The sequence below is a fragment of the Corylus avellana genome, chromosome 5 (genome assembly GCF_965113065.1).
Source record: "Corylus avellana chromosome 5, dhCorAvel1.hap1.2, whole genome shotgun sequence".
Classification (NCBI taxonomy): Eukaryota; Viridiplantae; Streptophyta; class Magnoliopsida; order Fagales; family Betulaceae; genus Corylus; species Corylus avellana.
The window spans coordinates 22,028,754-22,053,395 of NC_142494.1; the positions used below are offsets into that span (position 1 = coordinate 22,028,754).

At 36.2% G+C, this 24,642-nt stretch overlaps 3 protein-coding genes and 1 pseudogene across 6 annotated transcripts; 3 read left to right on the plus strand and 1 right to left on the minus strand.

Moving 5' to 3' along the window:
* The first annotated feature begins 3,698 nt into the window (after positions 1–3,698).
* LOC132182803 (12-oxophytodienoate reductase 2-like) lies at positions 3,699–9,915 on the plus strand. 2 transcript variants are annotated; one of them, XM_059596148.2, is made up of 6 exons: positions 3,699–3,751; positions 3,859–4,052; positions 4,906–5,046; positions 5,177–5,307; positions 5,883–6,041; positions 9,121–9,915. In XM_059596148.2, the coding sequence occupies exons 2-6, from the start codon at positions 3,982–3,984 to the stop codon at positions 9,711–9,713; spliced, it is 1,095 nt and encodes a 364-aa protein (XP_059452131.1). In that variant the 5' UTR covers positions 3,699–3,751; positions 3,859–3,981; the 3' UTR covers positions 9,714–9,915. The 2 variants fall into 2 exon arrangements, with proteins under 2 accessions (XP_059452131.1, XP_088372353.1); XM_088516227.1 differs by lacking the exon at positions 3,699–3,751 and having other exon boundaries at positions 3,830–4,052.
* A 1,928-nt stretch (positions 9,916–11,843) lies between these two features.
* On the plus strand, positions 11,844–14,534 carry LOC132182804 (putative 12-oxophytodienoate reductase 11). 2 transcript variants are annotated; one of them, XM_059596149.2, is made up of 6 exons: positions 11,844–11,853; positions 12,526–12,607; positions 13,056–13,196; positions 13,436–13,566; positions 13,671–13,835; positions 13,942–14,534. In XM_059596149.2, the coding sequence occupies exons 1-6, from the start codon at positions 11,844–11,846 to the stop codon at positions 14,532–14,534; spliced, it is 1,122 nt and encodes a 373-aa protein (XP_059452132.2). The 2 variants fall into 2 exon arrangements, with proteins under 2 accessions (XP_059452132.2, XP_088372417.1); XM_088516291.1 differs by lacking the exon at positions 11,844–11,853 and having other exon boundaries at positions 12,537–12,607; positions 13,692–13,835.
* Positions 14,535–16,742: 2,208 nt separating this feature from the next.
* LOC132182613 (12-oxophytodienoate reductase 1-like) lies at positions 16,743–18,784 on the plus strand. Its single transcript, XM_088516273.1, has 5 exons — positions 16,743–16,810; positions 17,323–17,466; positions 17,623–17,753; positions 17,918–18,082; positions 18,192–18,784. Exons 1-5 carry the CDS (start codon positions 16,743–16,745, stop codon positions 18,782–18,784), a joined length of 1,101 nt encoding a protein of 366 aa, XP_088372399.1.
* A 412-nt stretch (positions 18,785–19,196) lies between these two features.
* On the minus strand, positions 19,197–23,951 carry LOC132182903 (uncharacterized; annotated as a pseudogene). Its single transcript, XR_015912073.1, has 4 exons — positions 23,531–23,951; positions 21,552–22,165; positions 20,666–21,181; positions 19,197–19,398 (listed from the first exon to the last, which is right to left on the minus strand). The product of XR_015912073.1 is annotated as an uncharacterized LOC132182903 (transcript).
* Positions 23,952–24,642: the final 691 nt, after the last annotated feature.

Below are 24,642 nucleotides of genomic sequence, written 5' to 3' on the forward strand. Positions count from 1 at the left end.
TGATCATTTTAGTAAATTTACATGGTTTTATCCAATTCATTGCAAATCTGATGTTTTCACCATTTTTCCCAAGTTTTAGGCATACGTTGAACGCCTTTTTGATCGTAAAATAAAATCCATTCAAACCGATGGTGGTGGTGAATATCAAAAGTTACGCCATTTCTTTACCATCCACAGCATCCATCACCGCATCACGTGCCCCCACACTCATGAACAAAATGGATCTGTGGAACGCAAATACCGGCACATCGTTGAAATGGGCCTCACTCTCCTAGCCCATTCTTCCGCTCCTCTTCATTATTGGTCCGAGGCTTTCCAAACGGCCTATTACCTCATTAACCGACTCCCCACCCCCGTCCTCAACCACGAATCACCTTTCCAAAAACTTTTCAACTGACAACCTAACTATACCTTCTTACGCGTCTTTGGATGTGCTTGTTGGCCTCATTTACGGCCTTACAATAGGCACAAACTAGATTTTTGATCCACCGAATTTGTTTTTCTCGGCTACAGTCCATCTCATCGTGGCTATCAATGTCTCCATCTTCCATCTAAACGCATCTATATCTCTCGGCATGTTCTCTTTGATGAATCCTCATTTCCCTTCTCCCGCCTCTTCACCGCCCCCACCCCAACAAACACTTCTTTATCCCTTACCACTAAACCCCTCCCCACGCCCCCTACTCCCAACGCAGTGCTTGCTACCACGGAAATCCCCAATGATCAACTGATTGTGCCATCTTCCTCCACTCAATCTTTAGCATCTTCGCCAACTAACACTATTTCTTTTTCTTCTCCACAGGTTGAACTCACGGTCCCTACCAACAAGGATCCACCTCCTCCCAGACATGCCATGCAGACTCGCTCCAGAAATAACATCTTCAAGCCCAAGACGCTCCCCCAAGGGCTCATCCGTTATCCACTTCCCAAGGCTCTTCTCACTGCTGCATGTTCCGACGAAGTTGAACCCACATCGTACTCAACAGCTGCCCAACATCTTGCCTGGTGTGTTGCCATGAACACTGAATATGATGCATTCCTCAACAATGGCACTTGGACCCTTGTCCCTGCTACCTTCGACATGAACATAGTTGGCTGTAAATGGGTTTTTCGTCTCAAACGAAAAGCTGATGGCACCATCGACTACTACAAAGCTCGTCTTGTTGCTAAAGGATTTCATCAACAGCTTGGAGTTGACTTCGGTGACACTTACAGTCCAGCGTCAAACCTACTATAATTCGTCTTGTCTTGTCCCTTGCCATCTCTTCTGGATGGCCCGTTCGCCATATTGATGTTCGGAATGCATTTTTACATGGTTGGCTCTCAGAAGATGTCTACATGGCTCAGCCTACCCGGTTTTCTCCATCCTTAATTTCCCAACCATATCTACAAGTTACACAAGGCCTTGTATGGCTTAAAACAAGCCCCTCGTGCTTGGTACTCTCATCTCAGTGACCGTCTTCTTGAGCTTGGTTTTGTCAGTTCTCGTTCCGACTCCTCTTTGTTCATTCGTCACACACGTCAACACATCACTTATGTCCTTATCTACGTGGATGATATCCTCATTACCAGCTCACTCCCTCACGGGACAACAACTCTTCTCCAGTCTCTCCAAGCAGAATTTGCAATCAAGGACTTAGTTCCTCTTCATTTCTTTCTCGGCATGGAAACTATCCCTACATCCGAAGCACTCATTCTCTCCCAACAACGTTACATCCTTGATCTCCTGCTCAAAAGCAACATGTTTGATGCTAAGCCGATCAAGACTCCAATGCCCACCGCTCACTCGCTTTCCCTCTTCTCTAGTGATCCACTTAATGACCCCTCCGCTTATCACAGTCTTGTCGGAGGCCTCCAGTATCTCTCTCTCACTCGCCTCAACATCTTCTTTACCGTCAACAAGGTCTCTCAATTTATGCACTGGTCCACCTCCCTCCATCTTCAAGCTGCCAAGCGTATCTTGCACTACCTCAAGTCTACCATCTCTTACGGTTTACTCATTCGCCGCTCTCCATCTCGCCACCTCCAAGCCTTCTCTGAAGCTGATTGGATCGGTTGTCCAGATGACAGAAAATCAACCGGGGGATTTTGCATTTTTCTTAGCCCCAACCTCATCTCTTGGTCCTCTCGTAAACAACGAATTGTCACATGCTCTAGCACAGAATCTGAATACTGCACCCTTGCCATCACTGCAGCTGAACTTATCTTGCTTCAATCTCTCATTCGTGATCTCTGCATTTCTCTTCCCACTCCACCTACTCTATGGTGTGACAACATTGGCACAACCTATTTGACAGCCAATCCTGCCTTCCATGCCTGCACCAAGCATATCGAAATTGATTTCCACTTCGTCCGTGATAGGATCGCATCCAAAACTCTGATTGTCCACTTCATCTCCACCAAAGACAATCTAGCTGACATCTTCACCAAACCTATTGCCTTTTGTAACTTCTCTCTCATGTGCACCAAGCTCATCGTTATGTACCCACCTTTTCGCTTGCGGGGGCGTAATGAACCATTGCAGAGTCATCCATGCAACACCACTCCACAAGGCAATAATCCACACAAGGAAACTCCAGTAACGGCTACCTACTCAACAAGGCAACAAACTCCACAAGGAAACTCAATCACAGGAAATGGCTAGCACATCTACCTAACGGCTATTACTCTCACTAAGGGAACAAATCAACTACATTTAAATATGGATTATTATTTTCCATTTTGTATATTCAAACCACTAGTATAAATACCCTATAAATGAATACGATACACAAGGGGCAAGTTTAACCTTATTCTCAATTCTTTAGACATTGTAATGATGGAACATATTGTTTAAAGTATTCACCAATAATATATGTAATGATTGAATAGTTAAAAAAAAAAAAAAAAGGACGACATTTCACTTTTATAAATCACAAAAGAAGTTAACTATTTGAATAAGCTAAACAAGCTAAGAACAAAAATATTAACAAATAATTTAAATATAAAACAGCACAAAATAGTTTACTTTTATATTATTTTAGAACACTTTTATTTTTTATTTATTTAAAAAACCTCTCATCCCTTGAGTTTGTGTTTTTATATTTGTGATAAAGTTGATTAGACTTGAATATGTTTACATGAGTCCTGCTTTGCGGCCGCCAAGCATCAGACATATATTAAAAAATAATAGTAAGTTTTTTTTTTTTTTTTTGTTAGTTAAATTTTTATAAGTTAATATTTAGTTTTTAATGCTTTAAAATTTATTTTTGGATTCAAAATTAAAACCTAGGGATAGAAGGTTAATCCTTTAGGGATGGTATCACCTAAAAGAGATTCTATTATTCTAAATTTGGTGCTAATGCCTCAAATTTAGTACTAATACCTCAAATTTAGTGCTAATACTTTAAATTTAGATTTTCTTTTAATATTTCTCTTCTTCAATTTAAAAATAAATTTAAAAAAAAAGTCTGCTGCCTCAATTTGGCAGCCGGATATCTCTATTCTGTTTATATTCAGCTTGTAAATTTGATATAATTAATAATTCTAATAGTTGTTAGCTTTTATTCTGTCGTGATTAACGATAAGGACAAGAAAATTAGCTTTTAAAAAATTATTCAGCAACAGAACCTAATTTTTATGGGTCAACGGTCAATACTGGCGGTTCAACGTTGTATATATGGTGGGTGGTCCATCGAACAGGTCCATCCTCGGCTACCAACCCCCAAGCCTCATTGCATACATCTCACAGACATCACCGACGGGTAACAAGGTAATGAAAAGGATTTGAAAAGGACGTGATATTGTCAATTGGATTCATCCTGCTTTCTTATTGGATTTTGGGGGGGGGCTTGGTTAAAATTTTTCAACGTTTTGCAGATCCTTTTGCGTTTGCATAAATACCCAATTGGGTATTGCGCGCTTTTCAGTTCCACTTCTCTTGGAAGGCAAAGTACGAGCGCAAAGTAGAAGAACAGGAAAAGGAATAGAATCATTTTAGAAATGGCAGCTGAAGTTCCAACAATTCCTCTGCTTACTCCTTACAAACTGGGGAAGTTCAACCTGTCTCATAGGTGTGCACTGTGCACCTTGCAAAGTCTTCTCTTTTTTTTTTTTTTTTTTTTTTTTTTCTTTTTTTGTGGTAATGGTCTGAATTATCATTATATGTGATGGGTTTTGTTCGTTTTTTGGTTGCAATCATGTTATGGGTATTATTCTGTCTACTTTGGTTTTGTAAGGAACAGGTGTTCGTGAAAAATCCCAGTTGGTATAATGACTGTATCTGTTCTAGTGTATGAGCTCTTTTGATTGGTGTGTGTCTCTGTGGATTTGTCATAACATGAAGATCAATGTGTTTCATAAGTGTGAGAGGAAAGGTGTTTGTGAAAAATCTCTTTCTTTTGTATTTATTTCCTTTTACAAGTAAATCAGTACTTTATTAGAAAGAGGGCCTAGAGGATCTTTAGCTTCCTCTCCCCTACTCCGATGCTGCATTTCTTTGAAATCTATCTGTTTTACACTGTAATCTGGTTATCCTTTAATCATAAACTAACCGAAGAAAAAGTTACTGTAGATTATATCAATTACTTTCTGTGTCTCTGACAGTTAGTTATTGTATTACTCACACGGAAAAAGAATTATATTACACACAAACTTTTCTTCCCAATTCTATTAGGTGATGCTTAATTTTTTGTTTGTTCTTCAATTTGTCAAATCTCATCTAATTTTTATAATTGAGTGGTCCACGGCTGAAATTGTGAGGCTGTCCTTATTTCTGCCTTAATCATTTCATAAATGAATTGTTTGTTTATTCTTCTCCAGCTTGCTACGGGAAATACATATGTGATTTGGATAATTTTATTTTCTTCGGAAGAGAAAGATTTTTTGGTTGATTTAGTTAATTTATCATTTGCTTTATATTTTCAGAGTAGTTTTGGCACCAATGACCAGATTGGGATCTTATGGCAACGTTCCTCAGCCTCATGCTATTTTATATTATTCTCAGAGAACCTCTAAAGGCGGTTTTCTAATAGCTGAAGCGACTGGAGTTTCTGACACTGCTCAGGGGTAGGTTTAATTATAGTAGTTTGGCAAGTTCTTTCTATGTTCCACACTTGAGAGACAATCTCCATTTTGAGTGTTCCCTTTCTTGCCTTGAAAATTTGATGAACTCTTAGGTTTCTTTGATATTGTAAAGGTATCCTAATACACCTGGTATATGGACAAAAGAGCAAGTTGAAGCATGGAAACCCATCGTAGATGCTGTTCATGCCAAAGGTGGAATCTTCTTTTGTCAGATTTGGCATGTGGGGAGGGTTTCAAATCAAGGTTTGTCTTTGACTAAACACCTCCTTTTTTTTCTATTCATGGCAAAAAATTAGTATTAAAGAATTCATGATAATTAAGCAAATGAGTGGCTTTGGGCTACAAATTGTGGCTCCAAACTATTAATTGCTAACGATGATCCAGAAGAGAAGAAAGCATTGCATGTGAACATATTTAGTAAGGATTCATATTAGATGGAAGTTTTGATTGACTGCTGGAACATCCTTGTGTTGGTTTGTAGAATCCTACTCCCTCAGGTCGTAATTAGTGTCATATTTGAAATGGAACATATTTTTCGAGGAGGACTACTGCATTGGCTTGACAATTTGAACTTTTGTATTTGTTGCAAATTTAGTTCTTCAAGGAAATCTTCTTTTTCTGGGAGCTTTGTGAGGAAACATCCTGTTCTAAGTACTTAATTAGAACGGATCTAAATTCTTGTTTTTCTATTTCTTTAAGTGGTGGTTAATGATTTCTTTCCAAATGCATGCGATGGACACTCTACATTGTCTACAATAAAAAAATTCAGACTAATTTTAATTTGGATATTTCTTTTTCTTTCATATTGTTGTATGCAGATTTTCAGCCAAATAGGCAAGCTCCAATTTCTTCTACAGACAAGCCTATGACCCCATTCGATGGCTCACAGCCGACTCCTCCGCGGCGGCTAAGGACAGATGAAATTCCTCAAATTGTCAATGATTTTAGAGTTGCCGCAATGAATGCTATTGAAGCTGGTAAGTTTTCATTTCATAAAATAAATATGAATTTTGTGAGCAGTCAAAATTGCTCTTGGGTTTTAGCGCGATAAATTTTTATCTGATCACTCCAATCTACCATTTTGAATTAGTTTCACAAGTAAAATGGTTTCCTTCGTAAAATATTTTCAAGAAAACCATTTTCTCTGAAAATATTTTTTGTTGAAAATATTTTACGGCGTTTACCTTGCACATGGAAAATAACTTTTTTTAAATATCTTTTCATATATATATATTTTTTCAATAAGGTCCCCGTCGGGACCTACACGGGACATGTTCGAGACCCCACAGGGACCTGCCCGGGACCCCGCTGGAACCCACCCAGGACTTGACCAGGACCCGCCTGGGACTTGCCCGGGAGCTAGCAGGGACTTGCCCGGGACCCGCCCGGGACCTGCCCGAGACTTGACCAAGACCCGCCCAGAACCTACCAGTGACTTGACCGGGACCCGCCCGAGACTTGCCTAGACCCTCCCGGGACTTATCCGGAACCCCGTCGGGACTTGACCGGAACCTACCCGGGACCCGTCGGGACTTAACCAGGACCTGCTCAGGACTTCCTCGGGACCTGCCTGGGACTTGACCGGGACCCAACCGAGCAAGTCCCGAGAGGGTTCCAGGCGGGTCCCGGTTAGGTCCCGAGCGGGTTCCGGGCAAGTCTCGGGCAGGTCCGGATCAGGTCCCGGTCAAGTCCCGGTTAGGTCCCATGCAAGTCTCAGTCAGGTCCCGATCAAGTCCCGTCCAGGTCTCGCCGGGGTCCCGGGCAAGTCCCGAGCGGGTCCAAGTCAGGTCTTGCCGGGTCCTGGTCAAGTTCCGATTAGGTCCCGAGCGGGTTCCTGGCAAGTCCCGCCGGGGTCCCGGGCAAGTCCCGGTTAGGTCCCGACGGGGTCCAGGGCAAGTCCCGGGCGGGTCCCGAACTGGTTTCGCCGGGGTCCCGAGCAGATCTCGGGCGGATCCCGGTCAAGTCTCGGGCATGTCCCGGGAGGGTCCTGGGCAGGTCCCGGTCAAGTCCCGGGAGGGTCCCGATCAGGACCCGGGCAAGTCCCGAGCTGGTCCCGCCGAGGTCCTGCGCGGCTCCCGAGCGAGTCCCGATTAGGTCCCGAACGGGTCCCGGTGAAGTCTCAGCGAGGTTTTGGGCGGGTTTTGGCAAGGTCCTTCGATTTAAGAATGAGATGCTCATAGCCGGAAAATGTTTTACGGTTTTCAAAACCATAAACCATTTTCCGAAAATTAAAGAAGAATTTTCGATTAAAAGGAAAATATTTTTCGTTGACCACTATTTTACGTCGAAATAAACGCCGTAAAATACGGAAATCATTTTCTGGAAATCATTTTAAGTCGAAGTAAACGGTAAGTAAGCTTTTCTTTTGAAAAAATAAAATTACAAATTTACTACTTTCTTTATAGAAAATGAAAAATAGATACTATGTTGGCCTATGTTAGAGTATATTTGAATAACCTTAAAATTAGGAAATACAAAAATATCCCTTAAATCAAGATTAATAAATATTATCTAAATCTTTGATTTATGAAATACAACATTTATTCTAAAGGATTTATATCCTTAATAGCCTCCACGTTAACAATGTCATTACTTTACTTGTGCAAAGAATTTTCTTTTTTTTTAATAAAAAAAAAAAAATTTAAAAATTTAAAAAAAAATGAGAAAAGTCTTGAGGAAAAATTCCAAGTTTGGTAGGTGGAATAGCTCTTTAAAAAATACAAAAGAAAGACAATGAGAAAAGACGAGGAAAAATTCCAAGTTTGGTATAGTAGGTGGAATAGCTCTTTAGAATGGAATGGCTGTTTGGTTGTACACTAGGTGCTTGTTTGGGATTTCGTTTGACAAATAGAATTTTTAAGTCAAAAAGAGCTTTTAGACAAAAACTTTATTTTTAAGCTTTTGCCAAAAGTATTTTTATGATCATTTTTAGATTTTTTATACCTTTAAAAGTGCTTTTAATTTTTTTACCAAACGATTATTTTTTATTTTCTCGAATACCTTTTTTTTTAAACGGACTTTTTGAGTGTTAAAAGTCTTTTTAAACCCTTTAAATGCAATCTCAAACAGGCCCTAGGCCTTGGAATAGTCTTTTTTATGAGGATGATGATTCCTTAAATTGAGGAATAGCCATTTCTTTATTAAAAAAAAAAAAAAAAAAAAAAAAAAAAAAAAAAAAGAGGAATAGTTACTCCTTGTGGAATAAAATTGGTTTTCTAGAAGAAATCCTTTTCTTTCTTTTTTTTCATTAAACCTAAAATAATAATAATAATTTAAAAAATTAAAAAAAATTTTTTAAAAAAATAAAATTAAAAATTAAAAATTAAAAAACAGAGACGGTATTCATACAGCACTATCATCTTCGCCCTTTTGATCTTTAAAGATCTGATCTTAGACGGGTGGGTTCTGTTTTTTCATCCGAAACCTTTTTCCATTAGCCTACCCTTTGGTTACTGCAAAAACGGAGAAATTTGAAGGAAAAAATTTTCATTTTGTGTTCTGATTTCTTCTCTTACGCTTTCTCTGCAACCAAACAGAAAATTGAATAAATTATATGCGAAAATCATCTAAATCTGATTTTTGTCCGTATTTTTTATTGAAGGTTCAGGATGATGAGAAAAGGCTAATATGTATCTGGATTAAGGTTCAGGATGATGATAAAATCATCTAACTCTGTTTTTATTTTTACTATTTTTGTTTATAAATAAATTTTAGATATTTTAGGAATTTTTATCAATTGCAATGAGTGAATCATGTGTCCTTAGTTTAATGAAAAGAGTTATTCTATTCCACATTTTCTCATTCTCGTTAATAGTTTTTCATTTTTCTATTAGAATAATCATTCTGCATGCTAAATATGCTCTTAGTTTTAAAAAATATTTGCCTATGTTGTCCGAGGTCCATAATCTTACTGTTACATGAACAAGATAAGAGTATATGGGTACATGAAATGATTGAAATGAGTTTATTGCACCATTGTTTTTTAATATCAGACAGGAGATTTACCATTTTACTTATTTGTTGTGTAAAATAATATTGTTTTTGTCTTATATATAGGTTTTGATGGAGTTGAGATCCATGGGGCTCATGGTTACCTCGTTGACCAATTTATGAAAGATGGAGTGAATGATCGAACAGACCAATATGGTGGATCTCTTGAAAATCGTTGCCGGTTTGCTTTGGAAGTAGTCGAATCTGTTGCTAATGAGATAGGAGCGGACAGAGTTGGAATAAGGCTATCTCCTTTTGCAGACTATATGGAATCTGGAGACTCTAATCCAAAAGCATTGGGACTTTACATGGCGGAGTCTTTAAACAAATATGGGATTCTTTATTGCCATATGGTTGAGCCAAGAATGAAGTCAGTTGATGAAATAGTTGAATCCCCACATAGTCTTCTGCCAATGAGAAAGGCATTTAGGGGTACTTTCCTTGTTGTTGGGGGTTATAACAGGGAAGATGGGAACAACGCTATCGCTGAAAACCGTGCAGATCTTGTTGTTTATGGTCGTCCGTTTTTAGCCAATCCAGATTTGCCTAGGAGATTTGAGCTCAATGCTCCGCTCAACAAGCACAACAGAGAAACATTCTACACATTTGATCCTGTTATTGGTTATACTGATTATCCATTTCTTGAAGACACTGCATAGGTTTGCAAAGGAGCCTATGGGAATTTAAATTGTCTAAATTTACTCCTCTTTTAAATCCAATGTATTTTTAGTGTGTATTCTCTTGTATTGTACAAGAGCAAGAAAAACTCTTAATAACTTCACAGCGCAAGAGTTGCACATTTGGTGGAGCTGATATGCCTGAGTAATAATTTGAAATGCCATTTGGCCATTACATATTGAGTACAAGAACACTTGGTTAAATTATTATACAATAAAGATTTCTTTCAAATTGAGGTGGAAGAAGTATCTATAAAATTGACATGTCATTTAGCATGTAACATAATTTTTTTTAATACCATGTAAGATGTTCATGTTTTTTTAATAAAATTTCTTCAAATTGTATCTATTTAATTAAAAAAGTGACACATATCATTCTTAATTATAAATAATATTAGAGAAGGTTCTTTCAATGTAGTTTAGAGAAAAACAATGTCCAACCTATGAATGATGTTTGTGTGCAATCAATGGATGGCAGGGAAAACTGGACTCAGCAAAATTACTTAAGCACTACCTTCTCCTATAAATTGGCATGACCCAATGGTTCTATGATGAAAAGGCATCTATTGAAACCAAGACTTGTCAAGAAGTAAAACTACAATAATATTTATTTTATACATTTACCTCAGTTTTAACCCAGAGGAATAGCAGAGAAGTTTTTGAAGTAAGATGCAAAATCATAACAGGAACCAATATATACATGAAAATCACTAACAGGAATCAATAATAGATTAATAATGATCTATCTTGATCATGTAAAGTGGTGACTATTGATTGATATGTTGGTTATGGATACATTGCACTGAAAATAACCACTAGAGTTGTCATTCCTTTAAAACCTACATTGTTAAAAGGAATAATGCGAAACCCCAAGACTAATGTTAGGAGTATAATAATAGAGGTATTTTAGATTGCGGCTCTAATACCAAATGTTACGTAAATACGTAACGGGGATAGATTATAAGTTCTGAGGGAACCTAAATCTTAGATTCAAAGGGAACCTAGACCTTTTAGATTTTGAAGAAACCTAAAAAACTCTTTTCAAACTCAAGGTTTGGGATTAATTTTTTGATCCTTTTTATTAATGAGCTTGATGTCTTTAAATAGACAATTACAATGCATAGTAAATTGTTAAGAGGCCATGATGGAGAGGTTATGCAACTATTTGTGCTTGGCGGCTGTTGTTTTTTTGTACGGAGTTGGGATTTCATAAAGTTGTATTAGAAGGAAAGTCAAATTTGTATGAAATGACTAAATTCTTGGTCAATAAGGTGAATATGAGTTTGTCTCTTAGACAAATATTTCCTTCCACTTATATGATAAGTTTTGCAAATGGAAATACATCAATTTTGTTATTAAGATACAATACTGACCGGATGTAGTGTGCAGATTGCAAATTCTGAATACTACTGTAAATAAGAAATTCTCTAACAGTAGTAGAGAAAAACAAGAGAGAAAAGATAAAAATAAATAAATAAATAAAGTATGTATCAATTTTCTGAATGTTCTTTTCTATATAGAATTACATAAGCAGTTTATTATTGTTGAAATTACTTCCTAACTGCTTAAAAATAAAGAAATGATAAAATTCATTTTTTTTTTAATCATCTTCATAGTGAATGGATAAATCTATCATTGGTTTTTTTGTGGGGTCCACATAAGTTTACAGATCTAATTGTTGATATATTGAATTTGTAAAATGAGATGGAAAAAAGATGAGAAAAATATTAAAATTGCATTTTTTGACTGTTAAAAAATATGAATGTTGAAAATAGTTATTGATGTAAAAATTTGAATAAAAAAAATATGTTTGTTAGAATAGAATGTGTGCAATGATGCGTGAGTGCTAAGTGTGTCAATCCAACGCGCGCGTGGCCAATGGTGACACAGCTAGCATGTGTCTACCTAAAAGTCATTCTAGAATAAAAGAAAGACAAACCCTTATAAAGCACAAGAAATTCTCATAGCTTTTTAGTATGGGACACAGAGTAAGACAAAAATAGAGGAAAAGTTGAAATATTTTTGTTGGGGGAGATAAATAGTTTGAGAGTTTTACTAAAAGTACATTAATATACATATTTAAATATCACTCTAGCCCAAAAGACTAAGTTAATGGGCTTAGGTTCACTTTTGTATATTAACCACTACTTTTCTTTATATTTTCTCAGTGTTCTCATCAAAGCCTCACAAGTGCATACACAACAAATCTTCCATCACTTATAAGTCTCTTTCACATTGACCAAACTCACTCTCACACAAGAATGTCACGTGTAATCCAAAAAAAATGACACTTTTTTTTACCGGGAGTCGAGTCAAACACGTCAAACCAAGACAATCATATCAGTAGCAACAGAAGCCAACCGAGGGCTTTACTAATTGTTGGGGGAGATAAATGGTTTGAAAGTTTTACCAAGAGTACATTTATATATATAAAAGGATGGCAATTTAAACCATGTTAGACGATGAACACTCCGTCCAAACATGAAATACCGGTCGTTAAACATTAATTCTGTGGAGCCGTGGAGGATGGTCTATCATGCACGCTCCAAACGTCATGGCGGACATGTTCTTTTTATGTTGAGGCGTCATAACAGACATAACCAACAACAAATGAGTCGTCGTAATAGACATGAGCAACAACAAATGAGGCGACAAATATGTTGGATTCACCCTCCTTTCCTTACTTTTCCTCTTTTTGCGATTCAATGTATAAATACCCAATTGGGTCTTGCATTTTTTTATTAATTCACCAAGCAAACTACAAACACACAAGCTGTGGAAGAAAACCGAAAAGAATCATTGAAAATGGCTCTTCAAGCTCCCACCATTCCTCTTCTTACTCCTTACAAAATGGGGAACTTCAATCTATGCCATAGGTTTGCACCTTCCAATTTCTATTTTTTTTTTTTTTTTAGATAAAATATATTTTTTCCTCCTAAAACTATCATTTCAATATCACTTTTTTTTTTTTTTAAATGTTTATTTTAATACACTTTAGCCTCTGAAATAATTTTAATAGAGGCCGGCTCTCCTAAAATTGAACCAATAGTACCTTATTATAGATTAAGACTGAGCCCGATTTGAATACTAGAAGAGTTGAAATGTCATGCCACATCACTTTTGATGTCCATGCTAAACCAAAACTTGCTATGGGAAGATCTATGGCTGAAAAAATGAAGCTGTCTTTGTTTATGCCATAATCATTTCATAAATGGATTGTTTGCTATGGGAAATATATATGTGATTTAGATAATTTTATTTTCTTCAGTATGGAAAGATTTTTTTCTTGATTGAGTTAATTTATCATGTATTTTCTATTTTCAGAGTGGTTTTGGCACCACTAACCAGAATGAGATTTCATGGCGATGGTCCTCAGCCGCATGTTGTCTTATATTATTCTCAGAGAACCTATAAAGGTGGTCTCTTAATAGCTGAGGTGACTGAAGTTTCTGAAATCGCTCAAGGGTAATTTTAACTACAATAATTTCGCAAGTTCTATTTTAATTGGGATTCACAACAATTAGTTGCTTATTGTATAGTAGAGCATAAATGAGACCCACTTCGTCAAATAGGTCTTATTTACACTCTCTCGGATTAACTACTCAAATTGCCAACAATATTGTAGACAACTAATTACAATTATCCTCATCCCCTATTTTGCCTAGAAAACTTAATGATTGTTATGTTTCTTTGTTATTGTAAAGACATCGTTATGCACCCGGAATATGGACAAAAGAGCAAGTTCAAGTATGGAAACCCGTCGTTGATGCTGTTCATGCCAAAGGTGGAATCTTCTTTTGTCAGCTTTGGCATGTGGGAAGGGCTTCAAATCGAGGTTTGTTTTGTACTTATGCTCTTTGTTATGCCTTCATGATCCAAAAAAATTTAAGACTAATTTTAATTAGGATTTTTCTTTGTCTATCATATTGTTGTCTACAGATTTTCAGCCAAATGGGCAAGCTCCAGTTTCTTCCACTGACAAGCCATTGACCATTAAGGGAGTTGATGGTGCACAGTTCAGTCCTCCACGGCGGCTAAGGACAGATGAAATTCCTCAAATTGTCAATGATTTTAGAATTGCAGCAAGGAATGCTATTGAAGCTGGTAAGTTTTTATTTCATAAGCTTTTCTTGTTTTTTTATATCAAGAATGATCTTTAACATTATACTTATTCGCTTTGTAAAATAATATTTTGCATCTTTATACATAGGTTTTGATGGAATTGAGATCCATGGGGCTCATGGTTTCTTAATTGACCAGTTTCTGAAAGATGGAGTGAATGATCAAACAGATCGATATGGGGGATCAGTTGAAAATTGTTGTCGATTTGCTTCGGAAGTAGTCGAAGCTGTTGTTAATGAGATAGGAGTAGACAAAGTTAGAATAAGGCTATCTCCTTTTATAGACTATAAGGAATCCAGAGACTCCAATCCAAAAGCATTGGGGCTTTACATGGCAGAGTCCTTAAACAAATATGGGATTCTTTATTGCCACGTGGTTGAGCCGAGAATGAAAACAGTTGAAGAAAAAATTGAATCCTCATACAGTCTTTTGCCAATGAGAAAGGCGTTTACCGGTACTTTCATTGTTGCTGGGGGTTATAACAGGGAAGATGGAAACAATGCCATTGCTGAAAACCGTACAAATCTTATTGGTTATGGTCATCTGTTTTTAGCCAATCCAAATTTGCCCAAAAGATTTGAGCTCAATGCTCATCTCAACAAGTACAATAGAGATACATTCTACATCTCTGATCCTGTTGTTGGTTACACCGACTTTCCATTTCTTGAAGGCATTGCATGATGCAAAAAGAAAAACTCCAAATATTAGTTTATAAGAGTTATAATTATTTAATTTTAAGAGTCAATGGTATGCAATTTAATAAATGGGCGTTGCCCTAAAGTGTAGTCTATAAGCTTATTTATGCATTCTTATACTACAATGAAGGGAGATTTTGATGGAATAAAATTATAACGAAGTAATTCTCTCTTTCTCTTCTTGCCTCTTCTCTCCCTTTCTCTTCCCAACTTCTTCTCTTTCTTTCTCTTTCTTGGCAACCGCACCACGTTCTCTACTACAAACTGGCATGATCTAATGGCTCTATGATGAAAAGGCATCTATTGAAACCATGAATTGTCAAGAAGTAAATCTACAATAATATGTATTTTATACATTTACCTCAGTTTTAACCCAGGGGAGTAACAGAGAAGTTTTTAAAGTATGATAGAAAAATGACATCATAAATAAAGTTCTTTCCTTTATAATTGAATATTGCGGATCAATAAAAACCATCACAACTGGTAGCAACATGTTTAGGAACCAATACATCAAAATCACTAACAGTCCATTCTGCAGTCACCCCAGCAGAGCTAACATATATTTTTGTACCAACATTAAGTGAAGACCACACACGCCATGCTGGTTTTGTCCCACTTGGATTCTGCATATTAATGTATTGATTAAATGATTAAATTCATCTATTTCTATTAATTTAAAATTTTAAAATAAGTGGTGGTTTAATAGTGCGCAAGATAATTGTAATATGGCTCCCATTAGTGCCATATAACTTATAAGGTCCACCTTGAAGTATAGTGACAAAACTCGAGCAATAGTATTTGTGAAGATAGGTAACATCTTACAAATCTAAATAATTTGTTTTTGAAGAGAAATTACAATTATTCCTTTTTAAGTATGGGCTATACCATATCATTAATACTTTATCATTCCAACGAATACAGTACGGCAAAAATGAATTTTCTACTCATAAAATTGTTTCAAATTTGTCTATACTGCCAGGCAAGCTCAATTCCAGTAATTAAGCAAGTATACTCATTTTGCTTATGGTCTAACATGGCCAACAAAGATGGTATAAGATCGTTTCCAATCATAAAAATTAAAGATAAGAAGATTGCCAAAACAGAATTTGAAATCAGTGACCCCAAGACAAATCAGTATATAAGTATTTTTAGAAATTCAGGTGACAAGTGTATAAAAATTAACGGATTTCAGATTCTGAAAGTCTTCTGAAACACCATTATTTTTTTTGCGGCAATGATTTATGATGCGCAAACCTTAAGCTTTTGAATTTCTTCTTGATTCGCTAAGTGGGTTCACAGTTCATGAAATCTACGAATTCAGTACTTTTTCACGGATTCTGAGTCCAATAATTCACTGAGTTTCACTTTATCATTGTTATTCAGTAACACTACTGTAGACCCGGGAGAATTGCTAGCAGGTATTTTTATAGAAGTTGTAAATCCCAGAGCAGAAACCCATTATATTACAGATTACAAGATCCAATAGGTTCCGATTCCCATTCCTGGGAAGAAACCAAACGGAAAGTGTACGGACACGTAGATGCTTGGAAAAGGGCGAAAAAAGTACGGACACAGCCAGAGAGGGCCCTCCTACGATCTCTTGCAAGAAAGAAATGAAAACAACCCAACATCATGACCCATGAGTGTTACCATGTCCAGATCTGAATCTGAGGAATCACAACTTATAAATTATGCACTTCAACCTAGCAAATTCACTTTCATCGATAGCCCCCTTCTTAAGCTTTTTCAACAGACACTATTCTCGTGTCAACTCATCGTCGTCTTCAAATGTCTGGGCAGCACGTCTCTGTGGCGGAGAAGAAGCAAGAAGGGAGGAATCACGGATAAACCAGAAGGGAATTTTGGGAAAGAAAGCTCTAATAAGTGATCACGTGCTAGTCACATGATGATGACTTTTCCATTGGTTAAAACGGTTTATAACACTGGGGGTATCGTACTCCAAACGTCATGGCAGACGTTATTTTTATGTTGAGGCGTCATAACAGACATCACCTACAACAAATGAAACGTCATAACAGACATCATTCACAACAAATATGGTGTTCTAGTCAAATTGGATTCACCCTCCCAAAAGTATAAATACTCAATTGGGTGTTGCATTGTTTTCATTCCCCAATTAAGCAAAACTACAAACACAAAACTAGTGAAAGAAAACAGAAAAGAACCAGTGAAAATGGCTCAAGCTCCCACCATTCCTCTTCTTTCTCCTTACAAAATGGGGAACTTCAATCTATGTCATAGGTTTGCACCTTCCACCTTTTTTTTTTTTTTTTTTTTTTTTTTTTTTTTTTAATTATTATAATTTTTTTTTCTTGTAGATAAAATATTTTTGTTTTCTCCCAAAACTATCATTTCAAGGCGTATATGATATAAATTGGGGGGGGGGGGGGGGTGGGTGTGTTTGCCCTCCACAAAAAAAAAAAAAAAGGTTTTAAATTTATAATTAAAAACAAATTGTTTTGACTCTACTAGGATTGAACCAATGATATCTTATTATAGATTAATCATAAGGTCGATTTGAATACCAGAAGAGTTGAAATGTGATATATGCTAAACCAAACCTCATTTTTTATATATATATGAGCAGTCCACGGCTGAAAAAATGAAGCTGTCCCCCTATTTCTGCCATAATTATTTCATAGGTGGATTGTTTGTTTATTCTTCCAATATGTGATTCAGATAGTTTTATTTTCTTCGGAATAAAAAATGTCTTCCTTGGCTTAGTTAATTTATCATTTACTTTCTATTTTCAGAGTAGTATTGGCACCACTAGCCAGATTGAGATCTTATGGTAATGTTCCTCAGCCACATGCTATCTTATATTATTCTCAGAGAACTTCTAAAGGTGGTCTTTTAATAGCGGAAGCAACTGCAATTTCTGATAGTACCGCTCTGGGGTAATTTTAACTATACAAGTTTGGCAAGTTTTTTTTTTTAAAAAAATAAAAATAAAATTGTGAAAGAGTATGAATGAGACCCACCTGTTCAAATAAATTTTAGCCAATCTTGCTTCGAAGACTTTATGATTGTTAGGTATCTTTGATATTGTAAAGGCATCCTAATGAACCTGGTATATGGACAAAAGAGCAAGTTGAAGCATGGAAACCCATCGTAGATGCTGTCCATGCCAAAGGTGGAGTCTTCTTTTGTCAGATTTGGCATGCGGGGAGGGTTTCAAATCAAGGTTTGTCTTTTGACTATTTTGTTGTGAATGGAGAGAGTTGAATGTTTTCTAAGATATATGCTTTTAAATTTCAATGGCAAAAACTTGCGATGGATGCTCTACAATAAAAAATTGAGACTAATTTAGTTAGGAATTTTCATTATCTTTCATATTGTTGTCTACAGATTTTCAGCCAAATGGGCAAGCTCCAATTTCTTCTACCGACAAGCCTTTGACCGTTGAGGGAATTGATGGTGCACATTTCACTCCTCCACGGCGGCTAAGGACAGATGAAATTCCTCAAATTGTCAATGATTTTAGAATTGCCGCAAGGAATGCTATTGAAGCTGGCGAGTTTTTATTTCATAAGCTTTTCTCATTTTTAATTATCAAGCATGATCTTTAACATTATACTTATTCGCTTTGTAAAATAATAATTTTTTTTATCTTTATACATAGGTTTTGATGGAATTGAGATCCACGGGGCTCATGGTTTCTTAATTGACCAATTTTTGAAAGATGGAGTGAATGATCGAACAGACCAATATGGTGGATCAGTTGAGAATCGTTGTCGATTTGCTTTGGAAGTAGTCGAAGCTGTTGCTAATGAGATAGGTGCTGACAAAGTTGGAATAAGATTATCTCCTTTTGCGGACTATAATGAATCTAAAGACTCTAATCCAAAAGCATTGGGGCTTTATATGGCAGAGTCCTTAAACAAATATGGTATTCTTTATTGCCACATGGTTGAGCCAAGATGGAAGATGACTGGAGAAAAAAGTGAATCCCCATACAGCCTTTTGCCAATGAGAAAGGCTTTTAAGGGTACTTTCCTTGTTGCTGGAGGTTATGAAAGGGAAGATGGGAACAATGCCATTGCTGAAAACCATACAGATCTTGTTGTTTATGGTCGTTTATTTTTAGCCAATCCAGATTTGCCTAAGAGATTTGAGCTCAATGCGCCTCTCAACAAGTACAATAGAGATACATTCTACACATCTGATCCTGTTGTTGGTTACACTGATTATCCATTTCTTGAAGACACTTCATGATGAAAATTTATGGGATTTTTAGAATTTCATTTTATGTTTTATTTAATTTTTTTAAGTGCTAATGATATTGTTTTTTTGTAATTCAATAAATAGGTGATTGTCCTTGAGTATTTTAGGCAATTTAACAAATGGACGTTACCCTAAATTATAAAAGTAATTCTCTCTTTCTCTTCTTGCCTCTTCTCTCCCTTTCTCTTCCCAACTTCTTCTCTCTCTTTCTTGGCAAGTTGGCAACCGCACCACCGTCTCTACTACAAACTGGCATGATCCAATGGCTCTCTGATGAAAAGGCATCTATTGAAACCATGAATTGTCAAGAAGTAAATCTACAATAGCATGCATTTTATATATTTACCTCAGTTTTAACCCAGATGAGTAACAGAGAAGTTTTTAAAATTATGATAGAAAAATGACATCATAAAGTAAGCTCTGTTCTTTATAATTGAATATTGCAGATCAATAAAAACCATCACAACTGGTAGTAACATGTTCAGGAACCAATACATCAAAATCACTAACAGTCCATTCTGCAGTCCCCCTGCGGGGCTAACATATATTTTTGTGCCAACATTAAGTGAAGACCATACACGCAATGCTGGTTTTGTCCCTGGATCCTGCATATTAATGTATTAATTAAATGATTAAATTCATCTATTTCTATTAGTTTAAACTTTTAAGTATTTCTATTAGTTTAAACTTTTAAGATAAGTGATGGTTTAATACTGTGCAAAATAAGTGTAATATGGCTCCCATTAGTGCCATATAACTTATACGGTCCACCTTGAAGTATAGTGACAAAACTCAAGAGCAATAGTATTGTGAAGATAAGTAACATTTTACAAGTCTAAATAATTTGTTTTTGAAGAGAAATTACAATTATTCTTTGTTAAGTATGGGCTATAGCATATCACTAATACTTTATCATTCCAACCAATACAGTAAGGTAAAAATGAATTTTCTAGTCATAAAAATGTTTCAAATTTGTCTATACTGCCAGCCAAGCTCAATTCCAATAATTAAGCAAGTAAACTCATTTTGCTTACGGGCTAACATGGCCAACAAAGATGGTATAAGATCGTTTCCAATCATAAAAATTAAAGATAAGATTGCCAAAACAGAATTCGAAATCAGTGACCCCAAAACAATTCAGAATATAACTAGTTTTAGAAATTCAGGTGACAAGTCATATAAAAATTAACGGATTTCAGATTCTGAAAGTCATCTGAAATACCTTTTTTCTTTTTCTTTTTCTTTTTCTTTTTTTTTCTTCTTTTACATTAAAAGGAAAATGTAAAATCCTAGAATTACTGCTTGGGTTCAGGATGCCGGGAGAAGGTCAAGATCAACCCAATGCAAACCTATAATAGACAATCTGATGTTTGAAAGCTGTACACAGATAGGGTTAAGATTTTTGGAGAAAGTGGTAGTATTTAAACTTTAAAGGATGTGTATGGGGTCCAAGGACAGTTTAATTATTGATGACAAGTTTACACAGTAGTGTAGAAATTAAGCATAAGAAACAAAGAGAAGAACAGATAGGAGAGATAGAGGAAGAATGGAAAACTTTGAACTCTCAACAAGGCCTTCAAGGACTCTCACTTCAAAGATAACTAATACAAACTACCATTAGTTGCAAGGAATTAAAATTAGTCAAATTGTCTCTGCAAAATAGATGATAAAAAGTTTTGAGCGCTTGTGTGGATGCATAGCACACAAACATCAGTTTTTAACTACAAGCATGAACTAAACATGTGGGCAAACTTTATGCATCAACTTTTGTGTAACATTCTTTTTTCTTTTTTCTTTTTTTTTTGGTGTTTTCAATCAGGATTATATAACAAAATTAGTAATGGCAAAAGTCAATAGAAACAACATGATTACCTGGTAGAAGTATAACCGACTAGAGAGAGCCCCCACATCAAGCACCCAAGTCCTAGGGTCTCCAATCCACCCATCTCCTTTCTTTTCGGGATAGCCATGTACAGCCCATTCAGGATGTGGAAGAATTTGCACCAGTTCCTGTGCCTGTGGATTGCTATATCGGTCACAGATATCATACGGTTCCTCCCGATATTTGGCATTTCCTGGGCTGCAGTAGAGATGATATGCAGAATAGGGAAACTGAGACGTCTCATTTCTATATATTTTCTTGCCAGTAGGACTAACATGATAAGGCGGGCAGGAGACCAGATTATCTGGGCGGCACCAGCTTGTAGTTGCTGGATTTATTATCATTTCACTGTATCTTGTCACATCTGTCAGAACATTACCATCACAGGGTTCTGCATTGTTCTTCCAACAGCTTCCTATGTCAAGGAGATAAAATTGACTGTTGGCTCCTCCTCCTTGTATAACGTCAAGTGTCAACTTGACCTTAAAGTGGGGAGATTCCGGAAGCTGGCAAAACAAATCTCAAAAGACAAAACTCATGAACCACAAAAATAAGACGAACTTCTAAAAACTAAAACTAAACCAGACTGGAAATTTTGATCTACAAAAAAGAGAGCATCTTTGCAACCCCAATTAATTGGATTAGGGCTTCGTTGAGTATAAGAGAGGGATCTCGATTGCATGAATTTATTCTCTAATTTCATAAATACTTGGTGTAACATTGAGGTACATAAATACAAAATACTCAAAAAAAAATTCAACTCAAACACCATTCTAATTTCTGTCAAGGGCAGTGTGATCAGTGAGCATTCATGTGTAGAATGTGTTCGGACAACAAATTTATATTTCTAGCAAGAAGTAGAGCCAAGGAAGAAACCTTTCTTATGATTCCACGACTAGCATAGTGATAACCGCCATTGAATCCTTCTGTTGCATCTGCACGTAGATACAACATGAGCCAAGGATACTTTGAAGATGTTAATCGTTGCGAGAAAATCCAACTTCATGTGCTCAAATTCTTCTTCCATGAGACGGAGAAGTAGGAGTTCTTCCCTGTACCTTTGCTCAAATCAGCATCAAGGTCATATGTTCCATAAAACCCTCCTGCTAAAGACACTGTTTGATCCTCAGAAGAAACCAATGTAGAGTAATTATGGTATACAAGTGGCTGATTCATACATCCTTCACCAAAACACAGAAAATTCCTGCCTGTTATGATTTTACTGACATTGTTGCCATTCTCGGGACAAAGAGTAGTGTTCTTGTCAAAGTTACCACTCTTGAGCATAATCATCCAGAAGTGCCATGGATTTGAGGAATCCTGCACCTCACATAGAGAACCAAGATACAGTTCCTTTTCCACAGCAAACAGGTCAGGGTCTGTGTATGACTTGAATCCCGTTACAGGAAACTCATTACCAGCCCCCAAGCTGTTATCTGACTCATTCACTTTGTGATGTACTTCACACTTTGCGGTGCAGCCCAAGGAATCTGATTATTGAAAAATGAAACTGAAAAGGACTGTGAAGATGTAAAGAATAAAAGTAGATGATTACATTCAATTATATATCAGCTCACTCACTGCGGCCCTAATTTAGCTAAATTAGATATAGTATCTTTAAAGAGTTCATTTGATAAAAACATATGGGAAAAAACTAGACAGATTAAAGGAATTTAAAAACTATAAAATAAGCAAGGCAAGATAATGTGAATTTTACAGATCCATAGAAGCTAGGCCATGTACCTTCCTTGAAATAAAACCATGGAGAAAGGACACTTAAGGTAGCGGGAAGTGATGGGAATTTTAGATGCATAAACAGTGAGAAGAATCACGGAAACATCAATATTAAGAAGTTTATACAAACTATAAAGTAGGTCAATGATTTATGGGCCATAGATGGGGATGGCCGCGCGACCATCCGTATCTGCTACTCATTGCATTAATTTTTTTCTTCTAAATTTTCAAGTTGAGGATAAATTAATAACTTCAAAATAACTTAGACACGTGTGCTACACATGTATGACATTTTCTATCTAAAATAACAGTTAAATTTGACTTGGGGCGACTCAAAACATTTTGATAATTTATAGGTTCAATTGCATTGATTCGTAGTTTTGAGCTGTAAGTGCAAATGAGTGGTAGTTTATGGAAATAAAGTGCAATTTATACCCTTTATTTCTTCATTCAAACTTAATTCAAAGTAAGATTGGTTTGGTTGCATTTTACTCCATTATCACCTTAAACAATCAAAACCAGCAATGAATTTGGGCATCAAGCATCACTCAACAGAAATTTCCTAACCCAGGAGCCACACTAGAAATGATTGAGAATAATTAGCAGAGAAAGACTAGAGATAAAACTGAGATGTAAAAGCTAAGAAGATCCATGTAATTCCAATATTCGGGCTAATCAAATAAATTTGGTACTGATTAGTGAATCATTCACCATGTACAGTATATCAGAAATATAATTAAGCAAATTCGCATGCACATATTATATCTGGAGTTTGTTCTGGTGAAGTCAAAACCAATTCAAGAACTTGATTACAGTTCCAATCGGCAAAACAAGCCATGAAAGTCTTCCGAAAGTACAAAATATGATGGAACGAACAATCCTAATTTATAAAAAATAAAATAAAATAAAATAAAACACCTATCAACAACAACAGCAAATCAGCATAAGTTCACATAAAGAAAATTTGGCACAGATCATACTACTCCACTAGCTACATGGGTTTCCATCCACACACATTCAGGAATATGAAATGAGCATTAATTGTGAAATTTAAATTAAGTAGCTACATATACAAATATTAAAGAAGAGGAATGAGCAGTGGGGCTGAGAAAGTGGCATACCAACGATCAAAGGGCAGTACAAGTCAGCACAATCAGCCAGCCTGGGGCTGCCCATTTTGGGAGCTTCCGCTCCAACTTCGTTGCAAAAGTTCCACGCTTCCAATCCAACTCTCACATTTGGGTTCTTCATTCCGGGGTCTCCTATGGCCGACATGTACTTCTCTGAGGCGAGGGCTAGGCCAGGAGGATGTAGAACCCATGACCTTCTGCGTTGAAGGGGAATTCGAGAATCAGAGTTCTGTGTGAGGCCTTCTACGAGGTTGATGGGAGGGAATGGTAGCTTCCGTGTTGTGCACTCGCGTGGGTGCACGTGAGGTGGGGGATTTAAGAAGTGGATTGGGTTTGGTTTTGTACAGTCCACCATGGGAAATTGAGAGAGTGAGAGAGACGGAGAGAAAGATTGCTTTGAAGTAACGTTGACGTGGGGAATTACCGAAGCAACGTTGCGCGGGTAAACCCCACACGACAACAACAGAAATTTCGTTAGATCATGCTTTTGAGAAATGCTACGGTTTTTTTTTTTTTTTTTTTTTTCTCTTAATGTTTTTCTAATCTTAATGAATCCCTTTTAATTTGCTATGAAATACTAACAAACTGGCAAAAATTATAAACACTATGATAATGAATATATTATACTGAGCTATGCTATTTAATATTCTTCCAATATTTTTTTAGCAGTCTCAGCTGACATAGTACAGTCAATTTATTCTTAAATTAATCTTAATTAAATAAAATCAATAATGAATTGAGCACATTACGTTAGTTGAGAATGTTAGAATAATATTTTGGATAATGCTAAATAACATTTTTCATCAGTAAAAATTAACTACAAACTGGTTTATAGTTATTTCATACTTACACAAACCAATCTAATAGAGTGACATTTGAGAAGCCCGTATTTTTTAGTAAGTATAGGACACATAATTTGATTACCATCCATTACAATCATTTACCTAAAAGGGTTATATTCTAACATAAATAAAATATCCTACCATTACATATATTATAATATTAATAACTGTTCCATATAAAACTTCATTCTCGTAACTCTTTTTTTTCTACTCAATGTAAGGAGAGGGGAAAGGGGACATTCTCGTAACGCTTATCTTGTG